The sequence below is a fragment of the Chenopodium album genome, chromosome 19 (assembly GCF_948465745.1).
Source record: "Chenopodium album chromosome 19, dcCheAlbu1.1, whole genome shotgun sequence".
NCBI classification, from domain to species: Eukaryota; Viridiplantae; Streptophyta; class Magnoliopsida; order Caryophyllales; family Amaranthaceae; genus Chenopodium; species Chenopodium album.
Window position 1 is genome coordinate 1,423,895 of NC_137852.1, and position 20,510 is coordinate 1,444,404.

The following is a 20,510-nucleotide window of genomic DNA, read 5'->3' on the forward strand; positions in this document are numbered from 1 at the left end:
TTGGTGCAAGTTATTGTATTTCTCTCACAATGAGCATCAAAGTTATTGTAATAGTATCTTAGATTTTGAGTTAAATCTAGTATTATCAAAGCTATAAATTCAGTTCAATGTCACAATAGAATTTGGATCTGCCAATCTTAGTACTATCATGATGTTATGATTTTGGCAGCAAATCTCATCTTATCCAATTACAAGGTTTTTCATTGGATGTCACAATTACTCTTCAATTCTTCATCAAACTACCCTACACCCCATCATACAAACAACACATACCACCAGCCCCACTCTAACTAATTCTACATGTCCACAAATTGACAAAATAAAATTTCAACTTCACTTAAAAAAATTAGAAACTTGAAAGCTTTGTCCTAAATGGATCAGCTGGTAGGTTATGGTAATTCAAATTAGCTAGCAAATAAGAATTTTAGACCAAAAAATCATGTTAAATATCCCTAATTTTCAAGTTCATTCTTGAATTTGAGTTCTTTTTTCATCTTGTCGAGTCTGCTTGAAGTGTTTTCCTCAAGCCTCATTGAAAACCAGATCTCAAGCGAGAAAATGCTAAATTCTTGTATCAAATTTTGAAGCTGGCCGAAAACAGAACACTAGATTTTGGAACATCGCATTTAAATGAGACTACATTGCTAAAACTTGTAATGTACATTGATCAACAAAGTATATACATACATTCTACAACATACAAGACTTGAATGAGAGGGATGGGGGGAGAGAGAGCTATGCTTCTTAAGACTACAGAAGATTAAACAGAATGAGACAGGTGACTACTCAAAAAATGGTATCAGTAGTAAGCTTTCTTTTTGGAGGACTTTTCTCTATAATCTGTTTCTGTAAATCCATGAAACTAGAACCCTTGTGTGCAAATAATCTCCGGAGATTTATGACCGAGAGCTCACTGAAGTTGGCTACTGCAAGATCAGCCTGCACCAAGTCATACCTGTATACACTAATGTTAGTAACTGAATTCATTCTCCAAGCAAATACATCTAACTCCAACTCTTCCAATTAACCTTCCCTACTGTGTTGGACACATAATTACCACTTTATATGAATAATGAGAACTTTGATACTTCTAAAGAATCTGATTTAAGTGAGAAGTCCAAGTAATATAATAGTCAATGGCATAGCCTCCACATCAATAATTTATGATCAATAAATAGTGGAGATTTATACAAAATGCAGAGATGTATAAATTATTTATGTTCATTTGAAGACTAGACACCCACAACTGCAAAATCACAGAACTAACACTATAAAATCTTGTATGATACTTACGCAGGGTGAGCACCAATAAGAGCTACAGCCATCATTGTACAGTTATGAGCAGCTGTCACACCTCTTGGGTCATCCTCAAAGACGACACACTTCCAAGGTTTCCTATCCAACTGCAAGAAAAATTATTAGCAGGATGAATTAACAGAAACAGAATAAATAGCAATTGTAGAAAAAGAAAGTTCATTGTGCTAGGCTAAACTAATCAAAAACTCATATCTTGTCATAAACTACTTATGAAAGGAAGTGCTAGCAAAAGTTGAGAAGGGGCCAAATATATCTCAAAAGATGAAATAATTCATTCAAAGAGAGCATAGTTGTATTCAGTCCTGTATAACGGGTATCTATGAGCTAGAAGTAGAGAAAAATCAGGTAATTGTATGGTTACCTTACCACAATACAGGTCAAGATTTCAATTGCAGTCATCAACAACATTTGAAAAAGTAAAGCAGACAAAGTATTTTAACAGAGTTCCTACCTTTACAGCAGCAGAGAGAAATCTATGGGCCATTGCCTCCATGCCATCTTCTTCACTCACTATGGCCTGCAATGTGAAAATACATCAGTTTGAAGTGCAACTATTTAGTAAATGACGAATAAGATGTCATCAGAAGGTCCAGAATATTATATGAGAGAAATAAAACTCATCACTGGGACAAGATCAATATGCACTCCCTAAATCTCAGCTTTATCCAAGCAGGCCTCACTTGGAAGAATGAGTAACACTAATACCTTCATCTTTCTCATTCCTCTAGCGCTGTCCCCCCCCCCCCCCCCCCCCCTCTTTCGTTGAAGCAAATACAGTAAGAACCGTCACCACTTACCACACTGTTGCTTTTCATTATTACAGTACAATAATCACCCACACAAACAAAAGCAACCAGGTACCTGAAAGTATTTCTTGATTCCCATCCTATCTAGAGCTTCAACCATGATTCTTCTGTCAAGATTTGAAACAATTGCACAAGGTATACGAGCTGTTGACACTGCCTCCAGCCATTCTTCAACACCTTCCAAAGGTCTATCAAGCTGAGAAGATGGTAAAAAAAAAAAAAAAAAATAAAAAAATAAATAAAATGAATATCTAGGCTAGAGAAGAATTCCCCCAAAATAAAAAATATAATGAGAAGAAAAAAACTCACCTTGAGAAGATTCTCATAATACAAATGTGAAAGTCGCATCTTTAGCAAATCTACATCAGTTTCTGATTTCTCCCACTGCAAAATCTGAAAGTTTGAGAAGGTTAGTGTTTTACACATCAGTTGGACTCTGAACAATTTGCATTCTCCAAAAAAACATAGAAATAACTTGTATCTCCTGCTCCCAACTCAGGTAAGTAAACAAATGGCACAAGTGTGGTTTGAACATTAGCAAGACAGCATAATAGCATCTTTATACAAAATTAAGTTTCCTTTATTCTAAGCTTCTCTTTAAAGAGTGCTGCAAAACAAGCCATTAATATGTCATACACAACAAAAAACAATCAAGCCAAACAGAACAGCACCAAGTACTAAAGGCCAAAGAAGTATATAAACAACACACCACTGAAGCTTAGAAGCATGCCACAGGAGACGTTTCTGAGATGTGCATGTGTGTATAAGGAAGACTCGTGTTTCAAAATATTGTGTCAACCTCAGTTTTGAGATGTTTCAAAGAATGGAACTTTTAGATATTCAGGGAGGTATATTTTCAAATTCCAAAAAATCAGAACATGGAAATGCCTGGATGTATACATTTCAATTAATCAATGACAAAACCAATAGGATCCCCCAAGGTCAACTAGAAGATTGACATGCTATCTGCAAAAACTCAAAGGACAGAAACTAGTCACCCACTCACTCATAAACAAGTTAGTTAACTAGTTATTTCGAAATTGATTGTCAGGCAAGTTTTCTAGCCATATCCTATCTCCTTTCAAAGGGAAAAAAATGCTCTACAAAAATAAGCATAACTTTGTCGCTGGCTTCACTTATTCAGTAATCAACTTGAAATTAATAATCTTTGGACATCTGATAATTGATAAACAATATGATGCATATTAGTGCATCATAATCACCATCTATATAGAAAATCTCATCAACTGTAAACCTCAGACCTTATTAAGCACATGCTCAGGACCTGAGTAAAGCATCAGCTTTTGAGTACCAACATCATCGGGAATTTCTTTTCCTGCAAAGAAGCACAACACAGAAAAAGAGACCAATTAGAATAGCACCAAATAATCTGTCAAAAAAAAAAAAGCACCAAATAAAGGTAAGATCAGTGACAGAACTATTTCTTTCTCTACCTAAAACTCTTCAACCAAAACAAAAAAAAACATAATGATATTTTTAATTCCTATGGAATCAATCTCCACTATAGGTGAAGCAGATATACATCGTATTGATTAAGAAACAAATCAGGAAAACTTAAATTATCTTAACATGTATAGTATTCAGCACTCAGAAGTTCTAGATTAACATCAAGCATACAAGGATTTCTCACATGAGATAAGTACATACCCTCTTCAGAGGCAAGCTGTTTCCAAGCATTCAACTTCAATGCTCGAGTATCTGCCTGTAACATATTGAATACACTTTAGTTGGGCAAAAAATTGAATCAAGGTAGAGTATGATAGGAAATTGTATCTACCACAAGCAGTTGTATCACAATGTTTTAAAAAAAAAAAAATTGCATAAATGGGCAGATTGAATGGGAAGAAGAAAGGAGATATAATATTACGGAGTAGATTATACAACCATTTGAAAGGCTTGTTCTCCCCAAAGTGGAAGACAAAATTAACAGAAACACTCAACCAAATTCTTCCCGGATTTTCTCTCACTGATCTCCTCTTTATGTAGAATTTCTCTGTACTAGATAATAGAAGCATTTGAGAGGATTGTTCTCTCCCAAAGTGTAAAACAAAATTAACAGAAACACTCAATTAAATTCTTCCTAAATTTTCTCTCACTGATCCCTATACAATAATTTCTCCGTGTAATTAATTGACTTCCTTCCTCTTGAAGATAATGCTAACAATATACTTCGTATTTTGCCTTCATTATTCTTCCCAGTAGGCCAGTCTATTACACATAATTTCATTTCAACATGAATAGCCATATAGGTAGTGCTATATTTGAAATTAAATTATTAGATATCTATTTGAATCTGAAAGTCTTAGAGCAACTATGTCACATATTTCAATAAAGTTTTTCCTAAATTGGAACTTATAGAAGGTAACAGAATCTTCACCCTCTCGGAAGTACAAAAGTAGACTACAATGAGATCCTTTTTCAAAATTATAGCTTAGAGTGTGGGATGAGCATGAAATAAATAAATAAATAAATAAATAAATCATAATACTTCAACGTGACAATAAGAAGAGAGAATGGAGCTATAATACATTGCATTAATTGTCAGGCGAGTTTTCTAGCCATATCTTATCTCCTTTCACAGGGAAAAAAATGTTCCACAAGAATAAGCAAACATCAATCACATTTTTCGTTCCCAAACTAAATTCTGCTTTTTTGTTGGATAAAGGAAGGTTTGCAAGCATAAGTTGTGAACAAATGTGATTAACATAAAAAACAAACTAATGAAAAGGGAATATACCACAACATTGTCCCAAGAAAATATAAGTCCAAAAGCTTCATCAGGTTTCATGGCATATCGTATTCTTTGAAGAAATCCCTCTTGCAACTTGTCATTCAAAAAATCCTAACAACAATGGAAATAATATGAGCAATACAAAATGCCATAGAAAAGAAATTCGACAAGATTGAGTTTATATGAGTCACTTATATAGACTCTATATGAGATCGAATCTTATCTACATCATTGTCCTTTGTGGCTTATTCTATGCCAAAAAATTAAAATGCATGCTTATAAAATCGAAGTTAAGAAATTTGATTAACTCCATAAATCATAAGTCATATTCTTATGGTGATGCAGTCTTGCTAATCAATAAACACCAACACACCACTACAGAGTTTCAGTACTCTCTTGTACAAAATGGAGTACTTAGCACAACTTTACAGTGCTTGTAGCAAAATCAACTCACAAAATGGCCCAATTACTACTCCTAATTAGTCCTAAATCAGAGATCAAAAGCCAGGGAAAACATATAAACAGCAAACACAGCAAACCCTGTACATAGTTTCCTAGAATATACAATAGCCAATAAGACTTGCCTTGGTGAAAGTAGACTAGCCAACAGACAACAAAGAGCATAAGCTTCTCTTCATTTCGAGTAAGCCGATCCTACATTGATCTAGAAATAAATGTTGTCGAAGCAGAAACAACTTCGTGCATTAGGGCACCTTTTGCAACTCCACACGTTAAAAGGCTCTTCTTCGTCTTCTGAGCAATAATCGTCGTAGTTGACATAGCTGTCATACTGTTAATTTCAAAACAGAACAGCAGAAGTAAGAACAGAAACAAATGTACTTCAAAAATATGTGATTTAAGTAGAGAAAAAGGAATACCTTATTGCATTTTGCTGAATCTGCTTCATCATCACCTTCCTGCATAAATCATTATGTTTTTAATCAGAAAGTTATACAGTAAAGATTAGTCCTCAGTCTGCAGAAAATTTCCAGGAATGTAAATCATTAATAGTAGCAATCTTAAGTCATGCTATAACACTCTTCAAGTTTGTTAGATTCCCTTTCAAAAAAAAAAAAAAAAGTTTATTAGATTCAATGCTTTCATGTTTCTGGCAATGTTTAAACTTTAAACACTGTTAAGGCTTAAGATGTTACGAACATACGATGATTTCAGAAGGTTACAAAAGCCAGAATGTCAGGCTCAGACAATTTGAAGAATTCAACTAGGATATTTAGGATTAAAAGAATAAGGTTTTGTACATTATTTTAGTCTGCATACATTCACCTCAACAAATACACGAAGTGTGAATTGAAAATTGATTTAAGCTAAAGATCTATGCTAAATTTTTCTTATTTTACACGAGCAAGAACAAGTTTCAGGTGAGACCATCTCACACTTACGAAGTATTTATTACTAGTACGAAGTATGTGACATTAAAATTAACACCATCAGAACGTCTCGTACAAGAATTTGTCGACTTGTGAAACCAATTACTTCCATCTTTACCTCAGATGCAGAGGTTCACTTTACATCACTAGCAAAAAGCTCTTGTTTTAGCCAAATTGTGGTTCAAATCACACATAGCTTATCATCTAGCTTAAAGAATATACTCTAGAATCTTCTATTCCAATTCATTGCAGTACAACAAGTCACACACAGATGTTTGCATCAATAAAAATAAATAAATAAATAGATCCTACAAAAATGTTTGCATCACCCTCCTTATCTATCATTTAGCAAATGCTCTTTCTCACAAATCTCAAACCCACAATCGGCTCTCGCTCGCCCCCGAATAAGGCCTCATGTTCTTCAACTTAAATACACAAATCACTAGTTTAGAAAACTTACTTGAGACAGTTGAATTTCTTCTTGATGTATGACTTTCAAATAAGCATTTTCCACTTTTTGTGACTCGCGAATGTATGGCCATCGCTCCTATACAATCCAATTAGGAAACATCTTAGTTAAGAGGCTAAAATTTCACAATGCAACAACTAACTAAAAACACTAAATCATCTCTAATCACATTTTCTTTTTTAGGAATTCACATTATTAATTACTTCTAAAAGCATATATAAAAAGGGTCTTATACATCAAATGACATCTTCTTCCACTTCTCAAAAGCTTCTCGATTAATCTCAATCAAAGGTCGACCCTCGCAAGATTTTGCATAACTTTCCCTGAAAAAGCACAAATTAAAATTGAATAAGCCTGGTTCTACTAGTATATGTTTATACTCCATTTGTCCGAAACTAATAGTCGTGTTGGTAACGTAATTTAAATTAACAACGTGACAACTAAATTGGAACGAATAGAATAATATTTAGCGAAAGCGGAGATTAGTAATTACATGAAGAAGACAAAAGGTGATCCGGGTTGCTTAGAAGTGTTGTTCGTCTTGGAAATTATTGAAGGCTTGGGATTTTCTTTCAATTTCTTCTTCACATTCTTCTTTACATTGCATTCATGCATGTCCATCAATGCCACTGGCACTGAACCTCCACAATCATCACTACAAAATTTTTTTAAAAAAAAAAAAAAAAAAATTTACAGACGCACAAAATTATTAATCAAAAATTAAAATTAGAATTTTTTTTCAAAAATTAAGGATTTTAGCAAACATAATTACCATTTCGTAAAGGCGCTACCATCGGCGGCACGGCGAGGAGGGCGGACCCTTTTGCGAGATCTAGGTGGGTTTGGCATTGAAGATGTAAAACAGAGAAGTTATGGAGTTGAGGATTGTTTATATTCATTCAATAAAAATTGAAATGGTTAATTTTGCTTTAGAAATAGTTAAAATACAAGTATATGAAGAGTGGCAAATAAAATTTAGGTGAAAATTTTAAAATTTCCCGGCAAAAAGGGTTTTAAAAATGCGCCAAATGGGTAAAAAATGCTTATTTTCATGGAAAAGCGTGAAATGGAAATGGAAATGGAAAGCATGTAGGGTTTATGCGCACACGTGTGTTCAGGTGAGTGGGGTAAATGACTAGAGTAGGGAAGATTGGAAGTATTGGTTTTAAATTTAACTATGGGCCGTTTTGATTTTATAGTTGGACCATTTTGGACTATAATATAATGGAATATTTTATAACTTGGACATGCAATTTATTGGCTGGACTTAGAGGTGATCAAAATTTGGGCCGGACCTTAACATAGTATCTTGTGTCCAAACCCTGCAAACGGGCTTATTGGGTTAAAATGGGCTTTTTGGACTTTTTCAGGCCGGGTTCGGATTTTAGGTTTGCCAAACCCGCCCTATTTTCGAGTCGGATTAGCCCAGGCCAATGTTGATCACCTTTAGTCGGACTTCTGGACCTTGGTGCAGCACTGCAGCTAGAGCCTAGAGCTGGTTCGTCTGACGTTCATGCAAACATCATAAATTGCTTTTACTACTCTTGGTAAAATCGTTTATATGATCTTGGTGAATCACCCATGAATGTGAGTTTTTATTTTGTCAATAACTATTTTATGTTTATTTTTTTGTTACATTTTTAGATGGTCAGTTTAATTACTGATAAATTACTAATATTAGTGTATTGTTATTTGAATTTGAGGTGGGGAGTCTGATTTCTAATTCAAATTTGCCAAAGTTTTGTTTTTGGATGTTAAACTTATCTATAATGAATATATATATGTCGTATGATTCACTCTTGATGCCTTTTCGAAGATCGTTTATGTTTAAATTATTTAACATGTCACTACTTCATCTAAGTGACATAAGAAGGATAATAACACTTGATGAGCGATTAGAAAGAGTATTTAAGTTTTCTCCAGATAGTAAAACCATGTCATATCCTTAATTATGAGATATTGGACCACGATTGCAACTAATTCTTGACAAAATAAACCGCTAACATTTGACTCGAGCGAAGATTATACTGGCATAAATAACACAGAATTGATATCGATTCACACTCCAATTACAAGTACAAATCAAATAGAGCAACCCCTTTACATACATCATAAGCCTATAAGTAGCAAGAACAAACACCACACAACCAATAAGGAACACAAAACAAGCTGATAAAGAATATGTCATCCAATACAAGAAATACAACAACAATAATGTTCATCTATTCATCATCCCCTCGCCAAAAATTCAAACTCTGAATCTTATTTTTACTCTGCTTTGACATAGGAAGTGATATATGCACAAAACCAAGAGCCTTTCTCTTGGAGAAGAAATTATTATTCTTCCCTTCATTACCATCTTTCTCTCTTCTCTTAGGCGGCGGAGTTGATTCTCCTCTATGTCGTCGTAACATCTGATTCAATGACACCCTTTGCCTCCCTCCCCCGCCCCCTCCCCTGCCCTCACCAACACTTTCTTCCTGCCTGCCAACCTCTAAATCATCCCTCAGAACAAGTTTCCTGCTCAAAATGTCTCCTATTGAAGTCGTAGCAGGCCTAGCAGCCGGCTTATATTGATCATTATTATTATTTCTTGTGTACTCGTAATCGTTTGAATTCAGCAGCCTAGTATCCCTTCGAGGGCGTGCAGGTAAAGAGTTTCTGAATCCCATCTTACTTAGTCTCTCCTCAGATGCTTCTTCAATCCTTCTGAAGGCATCTATCTGTTCCTTTCTTTTGAACAGGTTTTCAGCTTTTTGAGCCTTGTCAGTTAATGCAGAATACTCTTCAACTGACAGACTAATTCTCCCCAGTTTTTGCTGATTATTGTAACTGTCGAATGATATGCTTTCATTGCTCGATAAAGCCCTGATCTCAGCTAAAGCAAGAGATTCAGCCGCCTTAGCAGCATCCTCGAGTTTCTTGGCTACAACCCACCTCATTTCTATCACTTTAAGGCTTGTTTTCGTCTGTTCTACATCTGACATTGCCTTCAGAACTTCTGATCTAGCTGCTTCAGCTGTCTTCATAAACTGCTCGGCCTCATAATTCAACTCTCGTAGCTCTCTTGATATTGCTAACGGATTAAATGATCCACCCACATTCTCTGCCTCATTTCTGACCTTCATTTCCTGTCTTGCTTCATTGACAGTACGCGAATTTTGCAGTTCCACTGAGGCCTTTTCTTTCTCCATTTTCTTACTGAGAGCCTCAACAGAAGCGCGAAGTTCTGCAAGATCATTGGTGTTCTGATAAAGGTTGTTCTTCGCTTGCTTTAATTCCATCATAATCAGTCCAGCAGCAGTTGATGGAAACAAGTTCAGTTGCTCTTCATTCTTGACTGCTGGCTGTTCAGTGGAATCAACAGGATACTTGTTCACATACTCATGGTTCGGGGTGGATACTTGCCTTTCAAAACCCGAGCATGAGTTTGATGTACATTGATCATGAGCTTCATCTTTTGGCACTTTCAACTTTAGCTCTTCTACAAGTCTTTTGGTTAACTCGAGTTCTTTCAAGATTTCATGTGTTTCTTGTTCTTTCCTTTGAAGATCTTTCAACATTGTTGCTGTTCTTTCATCAAGTTTATGCTGTCAATCAGAATTTACTAATCAGAAGTGATTACAAGAATCTGAAAAAATATGGTCCATATGACATGAAAATTTACAGCAAGTATTTATATAATTAGGTAGTCATGAATATACTTAAGGAGAGCTTAATTATGTCCTATATATATGTGAGAATATTTTTGCAGTTATTAAAAGTTTCATACAATTGTTACTATGCAATGCTAGAAATGTCGAAACCTTTTTATTTGATGATTTTGCACATTTTAGATACAAAGTACAGAGTATATGGATAGACATTACTGAAATCTCAATTTTGCACTTCTAAAGCCAAGTAATTTGTCATCACGAGTTTCCAAAAAAAAAAACATTATTGAAATCTCAATTGCTTTTATGTTATGTCTTGTTTTTTTATTTTCTTAAAGTTTCATAATAGTCTTACCAACCTCAAATTTGTGTTTGTTCCTTTTGTGTTTTGGTCCATTTAAGCTTTATTACAAATTACAGTGTATTCCACTATAAAGATAACACGGATTCATTCTCTTTTGTTTTTTTAGTCTTTTCACAAAAATGAATTTCTTCTTCCTCATCATTACCATCCAAGTTGACTTTAGCCTCATAACTTTGTTTCACATGAATTTTGTTAATCCACTGTTTGTTTATACAATAAGGACGATACTAAGATATACAGTACGTAGTAATTTGAATTAATAATATGACAACTTAACTCCAATGGACTTCATTCTGAAGTACATTTAACATTCTTGACAAGACTTATGATGTGAAAAAACAAACAAAAAAACAATGGCTAGTGGTGTTATGTGATCCTTACATAGTGATAGTCCATTAGTCCTCACTATGCAAGTATGAATTACCCCTTAAAGTATTTTTTATTTTTTTTTTTAAACCACCTCTTAAAGTACTTACTGAGAACTTTAATTAGGTACGTAATCTTTACACAGTGAGGTGACCAACTTATTATATGCCTTAATAAAGAGTTCACTGCTTAAATATTTTTAAATACAATCGAACAAATCATGCATTTTTGTTCGGTTTTTTTTTTTTTTTTTTTTTTTTTTTTTTTTGACACTCACAATAGCAAGGTTTTATATCATATGCTTCATATTATGTACCCGGGTACATACATCTATATGTACATACGCCTTCTCAAGTCATATTATTCTCTTACTCACATACTCTACACTAAGCATTAGAGCTTTTTAATGCGAAAAGGTGCACCTTTATTTTGTACACCTTATTCCTAGGGAAATATACAAATCCTATTCAATGTTTATAATGTAATAATGAATGTGTCGTAAAATAAGAGTGAGGGATAGCTCAAGTGGTTAGAGCTTCCCTCCCGATTCCAAGAGATCTTGGGATCGATTCTCACCCCCGCCCTTGTGGCTCTCTCAACACCAAAAAATGAATGTGTCGTAAAATACCATAAAAGTCTTAGGATTAAAAATAAAAAATAAAATTGCCGTAGCAAAATCTTCACCCAACAAGGCAAATCCTACCCAAAATGCATCAATTATCCCTCCCCTTTATTTTGGTCACATAGAAATTTAAAAAGTATAAACTTATTAAATGCAATTTAACAATAGAGTTCCCTCAAAAAAAAACAATAGAGTTTTAAGTTTTTAACCGTAGAGTTTTAATAGTAGAAGCTGTCAAGATTTTAGAATATACTCCGTACAAAACTAGGATAGGGACAAATGATACTATCCCCTGTCCAAAATATCTGTCCAGATTGACTTTCAACAACATAAATTATTAGACTTAGAGGTCAGATCATACTTCTAAATATTAAAATTTTCTCTTGATTTCATCACAAACATTGTAATTAAGAGGTGTAATTAGCATGTAAAAAAATCAACTTAATTAAAAATTAGAGGGCAAAAAAAAAAAAAAAAAAACATAAACACTAGCTAAGTAGGTACTGGTAGTGTGGAGGCATTATATGCTAGAAGTTCTAATAAAATTCTAGATCAAGTATGAAACATAAAAATAAAATAAATAGTCACGTTAAAAGTGTAACTTGATCTAATCATTCTAGACGGAGGGAGTATGTACGACTCTTTTATTAGCATTATTAGAGTACGACAAGTAAATCATAAGAAGCTAGCTTACAGAATTGTCATCAGTTGTTGTAGCATTAGCAGCATCAACAGCAAGCAAAGGTTGTGGGATCCAAAACCCACGACCCCCAAACCGATTGACGGCTTCTTCGACGGACATGAAAGGCGGGGACGTATCCACCACAACCCGTGGACTAGCCCCTCCTAGCTCATGTAGCGTGTACGACTCTTCGTCGGATTCATAATCCGAAGTTTGTGTAGCTGAGTCTACAGCAACCACTGTTTTTCCCACCATTTTAACCACCAAAACAAAAATATTTTCCTAGAGTAAATTAGAGAGAATGATTTAGCAAAAAAAGAAGTAAAAAATGGTGGGAATTTAAAGAGTGTTTACACGTAGTAAAGTTTATTAGTACTAGAGATGATCAAATGAATGAAGAGAGAGTGATTGTAGGGGAAATAAAAGGGGAGATGATGATGTGTGTGTGGTCATCATGATTGTTAGTGAAAGTGATTTTTTGCGTTAATGGGTCGGGTCCCCACTGACCCACTTTCAACCTCCTTTGTGTTTAAACAAAGGAATTTGTTATGTTATGGAATGGTATGGTATGGAACCATCAAAAGTGAGTATTTTGGGAGCATTGAGTCCTATTTTGGTCGCGTACACATTTAATGCCTACAATCACACAGCTGATTAAGCTCATTTGACATTATATGTGTGATTATGTTACACTTGAACGTATTAATATTATGTTTATTGGTCTAATCATCTAAGAGCGGAAAATTATGCACAAACTTGCATTTAATTAATTGAGTTGATCGGACCGGGCCAATTAATGTGAGTAGCTCGATCAATCTTGCCTACAGATAATTACTTTGTATTACGGAGTACTCATTAGTCATTATATTCTATAGACGAGTCATAAGTTTATTTAGAGAAGAGTACCGTAAATTCATTATTTCATAATATAGAAAAATAATTTAACTATAGATTTTTTAATTTATCAAAGGTGTAGTGTTACTTCAATTCAGAAATTTAAGACCAGAACAAGGTAAGATAACAATATTAAAGCTAGAGTAGATATAGTGAATTTCAATCATATAAATTGTCTTGTATAACTGATTGATATTAAAATTATGATCAATCGAAAAAGTACTATACTTTTTAGTTATTATATTTGATAATTGCTTATACACATAGTTTGAACAATTAGGGGGAATCAAAATTTACGTAGGTGGAGATAGAAATACTTTTAATTATATGCTACATTTTATTCCAAATAAAAGACAGTCAAAAAGAATGCAAGTTGAACTTCTTCAAATGGTGTGTCACTAAAAGTTTTTTTTCTTTCTATAAATAACAGATAATTTTTAGTTTTTTACCATATACTTTACCTTTCTCCTCCTCTTGCTGGATCAGTAATCAACTAATCACATTGAAGCATCTCCAAGTGAAGACACGTTAAAGAGAAATTGTTATAGTTTCTGAAAGGGTAAAGTATAACAATCCATCTTGTGTGCGGCTGGCCACACCGTATGACCACTTAAAGTAACCCTTATAATATTGATTAAGTAACTCTTGTAATACAGATCGAGTAACCCCTATAACAATGACCGAGTAGCTCTGTAACAATGACAAAGTAATCCTTTAACACTGACCAAGTAACCCCATTATACTAACGAAATAATTTCTATAATGGCTGCCATGTGACTAGCTAGCCACGTATAAGACTTTGTAAAAGTATAAGGATAACATTATCAGATTATCTTTATTGAGTTTAAATGATGGGGGCCGGAGCAAAGCACAGTAAATAGGGGACCTCTAAAAGCGGGAGATAACCCTCTAATACATGCGTGATTTGTGGAACAAAGATTTTTATTTTCTCCATATTCTTCACTCGCATTTAAAGTTTGTATCAAAATATATAGAATAAAATTTTTTTTTTTAAAAAAAAAAAAAAAAAGGGGGGGGGTTGTGCTTTTATAACATGCATGCCAATTAGGCAATCAGCCTTGCCACAATGCCACCCACCCTTTGGTAAAGTAATGTTTTAGCCGTAACTTGGTGCAATATCATCTTATCTCTCTGTAGAGTGTAGACTATACATATAGTGAATTAGTCATTAGTGAGTCAACCAACCTGTATATTGTTAAACTCAAGAAATATTGGAGAAAATGGCTTAGCCTTCTGTATTCTATTAATCACAAATATATACCCAATACAATAGAATATCTAACTTGCCTAAAACTCCTAACAAGATCGACTTGCCAAATATACAATATTAACATAAATATAACAAACCAAACTCTAATCTTAAAATTGAAGCCTTAATCTCACAATTAAACAATAAAAAACTGCGGAATTAAATCAAGAATTGTATGCGGAAATAGATTGCGGAAGAACAAACCAAGATCGAAAAATTCTCTAGAAATTAGAGAGGCCTGATACCATGTTAAACTCAAGAAATATTGGAGAAAATGGCTTAGCCTTCTTTATTCTATTAATCACAAATATATACCCAATACAATAGAATACCTAACTTGCCTAAAACTCCTAACAAGATCGACTTGCCAAATATATAATATTAACATAAATATAACAAACCAAACTCTAATATATATAGTCTGTAAATATACTAGAATTCTAGAGGAGAATTAAGAAACGGTATTTGAAACTCGGAATACTTTGTGCATCCTTACAAGATTGTCCCATTGTATTTTTATTGGTCAAACTTCAAAAGTTTTGGTCATGAATCCTCGCTCTCTAATTTATAATAACTCATTTTATATATATATATATATATATATATATATATATATATATATATATATATATATATATATATATATATATATATATATAGGTATTGGACCTTGGCTTATTAAGTTTCTACTTAAATTTTATAATATCAAACTTTTATGCGCATATGGAATTAGAGAATTTTGTTCTGTAAAGCATTTCTTATTAAAGGTTTGTAGAAAGTCAAATAAGACAATCTTTAAGGGACAAAGGGAGTACTCCGTAATTTATAAACACAACATTTTTTTAAGACCTTGACTCGGTGGTGATCGCATTATTAGGTAGGATGGAGCCATGGAGTAAAACAAAAACCATTGCAATTAACATAATAGCATACATACGTTCATGATGCACCGGTACCCCATAACTATCGACTCCTGATAAATGACTCTAATTTAAACCGATAAACCAGCCAGTAAATTAAAAAGCACCAAATATTGCATCGTACCATTTCAATTAAAAGGATTTGTAAATTTACCTTCTTCGTGGAACCTAGTGAAAAATGAATAATAATGATAGGCTGATAGCAATGCATGAAATGATGATATTGGTGGTTGAAAATGAAAAGATATGAAATCATGTGAAATTTTAGTTATGCGGTAACATCAGCAATTATGCTTCTTAGACATTGGAAATGAGTGCATGTAATGTCTTTTAGGAGTTTTTTCCTCACTTTATTTTTATGGTAGTTAAGACATTTTATCCAACTAATTACTGCTCTGTACCTCCATATAACCTTATTTCACTTTATCAAAGTTTTTATTGAGTGAAATTAATGAGAGACAAAAGTGATTAGACTATTAAATTTTGAAAGGGTAACGTTGTAATCTCTATAGACATCTATGGTATGTGACAATCTTTAGACGGTACCTTTATATAAAAAAAAAAAAAAAATGGGACTGATAAACAGATCTATAGCGAAAAATCACTAAAATCTCCTTTTCGAATTTTCAAGATTAGAGGGAGAATTAATATTTCAAAGTTCTAAATTGACAATCATAGAATCTATGTATGGAGTTAAAAAAATAAATAAATAAATTTAAATAAAAAATAAAAATAAATTTGCAGGTAATATGTACATTAGCAAAGATTAGGTCATGTACAATTGTACAAATATGAAATTTATTTAACCGGGCCACATTATAGGGCCAATACCAATGGAAATGATGTGGAAACGCGCAATAATGATAAGAGCCCAATTCAATGTAATTTGGGCCTCAAATAGCACAACTCGATTTCTTATATGTGATAAGAGTCCAGTTCAATGTGTTGTGGGCCTCAAATAGCACAACATGATAGCCTAACCTCTTTAACAATAAAAATAAAATAAAATGATAAATGGTAATTAGTGTCCTTTATTTTAATTTTATTTCTTTTAGAAAAGAATGAAGATAGTGATTGGTGAGGAAGTGAAGAGGATAGAAGAGCTCAACATAGAAGTATGTGATTGGTCATTGACTAAATTTAAAAGCATAAAACCAATCAACAATTAGAGAAAATTATGCACTTTTAGAGCCAAATTATATAAAATGTGTTCGAATACCAAGACTCTATTATTCTTTATTTAGTATATTGCCCTAAGTTGGTAAACCACTGTTTTTTAGTACATTATATATTCACCGTCGCTTAATGTTTCAACTGATTTTAATTAATCATAATAGTACTTGATTTTACGCATAGTTTTATATGAGAGTTTGTGTGTGGAGCTGGAGTGTAGAAAGTAATAATTTTATAATGTACAATAAATAATATATAGTACATAAAATCTTATTTTTATACGGAGTATAAAGTAGTACAATGACATATGAAATCTACTATTTCGTATATGTTATAGTATAAATGTGGAGTAATTGATCCACGAATGGAAAGAAAATCGATTTTGCCTTATAAGAAACTAGCAAAAGATAAGTGATGTATGGTAGTTATTTAAAACAAGATGAGAAATCCCTTCATAATTATGTCATTATATATGGAGTATTGAATTTAACTTTATCCTTATATGATTATGTCATTGTGTTACATTATTAGGAAAAAAAATTAACTTCACAAAGTTTATTACAAAAAGGATAGGAAATAAAGGGCAAGAAGAAGAAGGAGAGAGTATTGTACTATCTAGCTTTCAAAAGTATGATGAAAAAATTGATTAGGAGGAAAAGAAGGGGTGATTACGAGAAGTAAGGAAGACAAGAAGCTGATTACGAGCATAGAAGAGCTCAACATGAAGAAGCATGTGATCCATGTACACTTGTTCCTTAATATTCGCATTATCATACGGTGGATTAGATTAAGATTACTTAAAGTGTCATCAATTGAAACCAAACTATGCCATCAAATTATTAGTTAATGGTTACTAGATAGACTATTGAAAATACTTGACAAATTTTAGTTTTGTTTAATTAATAATTAAAACTATTTTGGATCCGATACTGTCCCTTTCTCTAGCTCCCTCTTGTTGGTTTTCAGTTTCTTTGGTCGTTCATTCCATAATAAATTTGACTATTATAGACCTTTTCTAATAGTTTAAATTGATTCATTATTAATAAAAAAAAAAATTATATCACATCTACTACACGATTTTCTACTCTCCCAGTTGATTTACTTTTTTAAATTTTAAATTCAACAATCAAAATCTAAGTGTACTGTAGTTTGTTATTTGCACTTACTAGATCTATATCTTAAAGTTGTTCGTTATTATCGGTAGTCCATCATCCCTAGGAGGATCATCGTGAATTTTTTTTTTTTTAATAAAAAGCTATACGAAATCACAACTAAATATAGAGAAGATTGATATTTAGAAATGTTGTATATTCCTATATTATGTGCCTACTAATTTCCTACAACGATCTTTTCAACTATGCATGTTTATTAATTTGATTATTGTGTATTTCCTACGTAATAGTTGGATCCAAATATCTTTTGTATATGTTGCATGACATTTTATTAATTAATTGATTACAATATGTACATAAATACGAGACCAATTATCTGCAGTGTACATTATATAATCAACGCGTAAACAAAAAATAATTCTTTCCAAAACTAATGAAAGGAATTACTTGGCCAAGATGACTTAATTAATTAATGTAGTTTTGTAGGTGAAATTTGCCAATTGTTAACATCAATCCCCGTACAATTTAGTAGGTAAAGTTTGCTAATTGCACATTTTCATTCCCTATTGATCCGCACACTCGCACAACCTTCCACGTATTGAAGTTCGTGAGTTATAGTGGTGGCATATATAGTAGTTTCGTACAAATGTACAATTATTGTTGTGACTTGTGACTAATGTACTAACCTAGCAATCATATTGGTACTTGGTACGACTATATGATTGAAGAAGAAACTACGCGTGTGGCTCTTTGGAGTGCTCAAATTTTGTTCTTGTTAATGGTATCACATTGATGATGATGTACTGTGTTACTAATTTATGGAAATTTAACGATACCATTTTCGTAAAATCGGACTGATGTGTAACAAATTTGATAGTCCTACAATGAGTAATTTCTTTTTTCATTTACTAGCTATAGAAAATTTCAAATATTTTATAGAACAAAATATTCAAAGCGTTTATGAAAAATTTAAACGAGAAATTCTTAGAAACTAAAACCAAAATTTAAAAATTCCAATCATCCATACACCATACAAACTTCAACGTGAACGTACTTGAAATTATCTAGGAATTGAAATTGAGGCTTCTATTATTTTCTATATGTATCAATTGGTACTAATTAATGAATGCACTGAAAGTTATGATGATTGAATAGAGATTTATAATTGGTATTTGAGGATTGATTGCTTGTTTTTGGTGGAAGTAAAGAACATTAATGCAAAATGAGATATTCAGAGTTGAATTAATTATGTAATGGAATAAAAGATCAAGGAAAAGAAAAAATTTGCTTCATTAGTAAGTTCTTAGTTTCGATCTTGTGACATACTAGTAGTTTGCAATAAAGAGTCTTTGTTGATTATGCATATAACCACTTCAACGTTCAACACAATAAAATCTATTTATGCAACATTTATTTATGGAAAATAACATCGATCAGGACCCTGTAGTGAGGCCCAATTTGCACAACCTCTTAGACAAACTTGGTCTGTAATAATGAAGAGAGATAGAGAGAAGTTTCAAGTCAACTTCATAATGCTACGGAGTACATATAATTAGTTTTTGAGTATTTAGCACTTGGTATATGTCATGCATTTGGAAATTATAAGTATTATCTATTTAATGAATTATATATACAAGAAATTTATTGGATACGTTAAATGTGATTATAACTTATATGTCACTGTTCTAAATTAACTATTTTGAAATATAAAAGACATAAATGGTGATATGTAATATGGTGCTAAACACATTTTCTTTTAATTAACTTGAACGATCCTTCAGGATTATATAAAGAAAATTGTACGGAGTACCATTTACAATTGATGTCCGAGGTGTGACAATAGCTTTTATAATTGTAATTTGTTAGGTTCAATTCATGCCCTCTTGAAAAATTGTTGATTAATTTTATTCTCATAAAATCCAAATGATGTTACAAATAGCTTAACTCCGCCTAAAACACTCTTTTTAGGTCATTTGGTCATTGGTCTATTTAAGCTAGAATCAATGCTGTCGAATTTGGATAAATCATGTATTTAAAATATATGTGGCTCATCAATTATTGCATAATCAAATTTGTTTCCACCTCTATGACTTATACATAAAAGACATAATATTAATAATCTTATTCACAAACACTAGACTAAGCTACTACATGAAAGTATATTTCACTATATAACTTGTGAAAATCACTATTCAATTAAACTATCTCATCCTCCTCCAAACAAATAATGTTAGTTGACATATACAATATGGTCTTCCCATATAAATATGAAATGGAGTAATTTTTCAAAAGGGGAGAACGTTACACCATCTTTTTCCAAAACTTATTATGCCCTAAAATAAATTACATGTATGTACAAATATGGTGAATAGTGGCTATCAATTGGATTAATTTTTGTAGGCCCAGAAACGTCAACTGAGGTCCATAATCCATTGAGATTGGTGAGGTTGTTGGACATTATTATTATTGATAGCTCATGAACTGCATGCAAATTTGATTTTGGTAAGTTTAATTAAATAAACAAGAGATTTTTTTTGTTATTATTATTTATTTTATAATGGTTTAATTTTTAAATTTTATTGTTGTTGTTGTTGTTGTTTATTGACGCCTGTAATAGTACATACTTGAAAATTTAAATGTATACATAGGTGCCGTGAGAGCGTTTTCCCTTGAAGAACACATTCATGATTCAAGACAAGAGACTTTGAAAATGGCATTTTAT

At 32.6% G+C, this 20,510-nt stretch overlaps 3 protein-coding genes and 1 long non-coding RNA gene across 4 annotated transcripts; all 4 read right to left on the reverse strand.

Annotated features, from left to right (window-relative positions):
• Positions 1-641: 641 nt before the first annotated feature.
• Positions 642-4,994, reverse strand: LOC145594679 (5-amino-6-(5-phospho-D-ribitylamino)uracil phosphatase, chloroplastic-like). Its single transcript, XM_081651014.1, has 8 exons — positions 4,882-4,994; positions 3,792-3,846; positions 3,386-3,459; positions 2,433-2,516; positions 2,179-2,319; positions 1,769-1,834; positions 1,294-1,403; positions 642-955 (listed from the first exon to the last, which is right to left on the reverse strand). The coding sequence occupies exons 1-8, from the start codon at positions 4,930-4,932 to the stop codon at positions 787-789; spliced, it is 750 nt and encodes a 249-aa protein (XP_081507140.1). The 5' UTR covers positions 4,933-4,994; the 3' UTR covers positions 642-786.
• Positions 4,995-5,493: 499 nt separating this feature from the next.
• Positions 5,494-6,810, reverse strand: LOC145593543 (uncharacterized). Its single transcript, XR_014102760.1, has 3 exons — positions 6,724-6,810; positions 5,754-5,792; positions 5,494-5,665 (listed from the first exon to the last, which is right to left on the reverse strand). It is a non-coding gene; the product is annotated as an uncharacterized LOC145593543 (long non-coding RNA).
• A 151-nt stretch (positions 6,811-6,961) lies between these two features.
• Positions 6,962-7,615, reverse strand: LOC145596071 (uncharacterized). Its single transcript, XM_081652503.1, has 3 exons — positions 7,505-7,615; positions 7,226-7,387; positions 6,962-7,055 (listed from the first exon to the last, which is right to left on the reverse strand). Exons 1-3 carry the CDS (start codon positions 7,579-7,581, stop codon positions 6,962-6,964), a joined length of 333 nt encoding a protein of 110 aa, XP_081508629.1. The 5' UTR covers positions 7,582-7,615.
• Positions 7,616-8,765: 1,150 nt separating this feature from the next.
• Positions 8,766-12,783, reverse strand: LOC145595341 (WEB family protein At3g51720-like). Its single transcript, XM_081651733.1, has 2 exons — positions 12,432-12,783; positions 8,766-10,322 (listed from the first exon to the last, which is right to left on the reverse strand). The coding sequence occupies exons 1-2, from the start codon at positions 12,672-12,674 to the stop codon at positions 8,955-8,957; spliced, it is 1,611 nt and encodes a 536-aa protein (XP_081507859.1). The 5' UTR covers positions 12,675-12,783; the 3' UTR covers positions 8,766-8,954.
• Between the last annotated feature and the right edge of the window lie 7,727 nt (positions 12,784-20,510).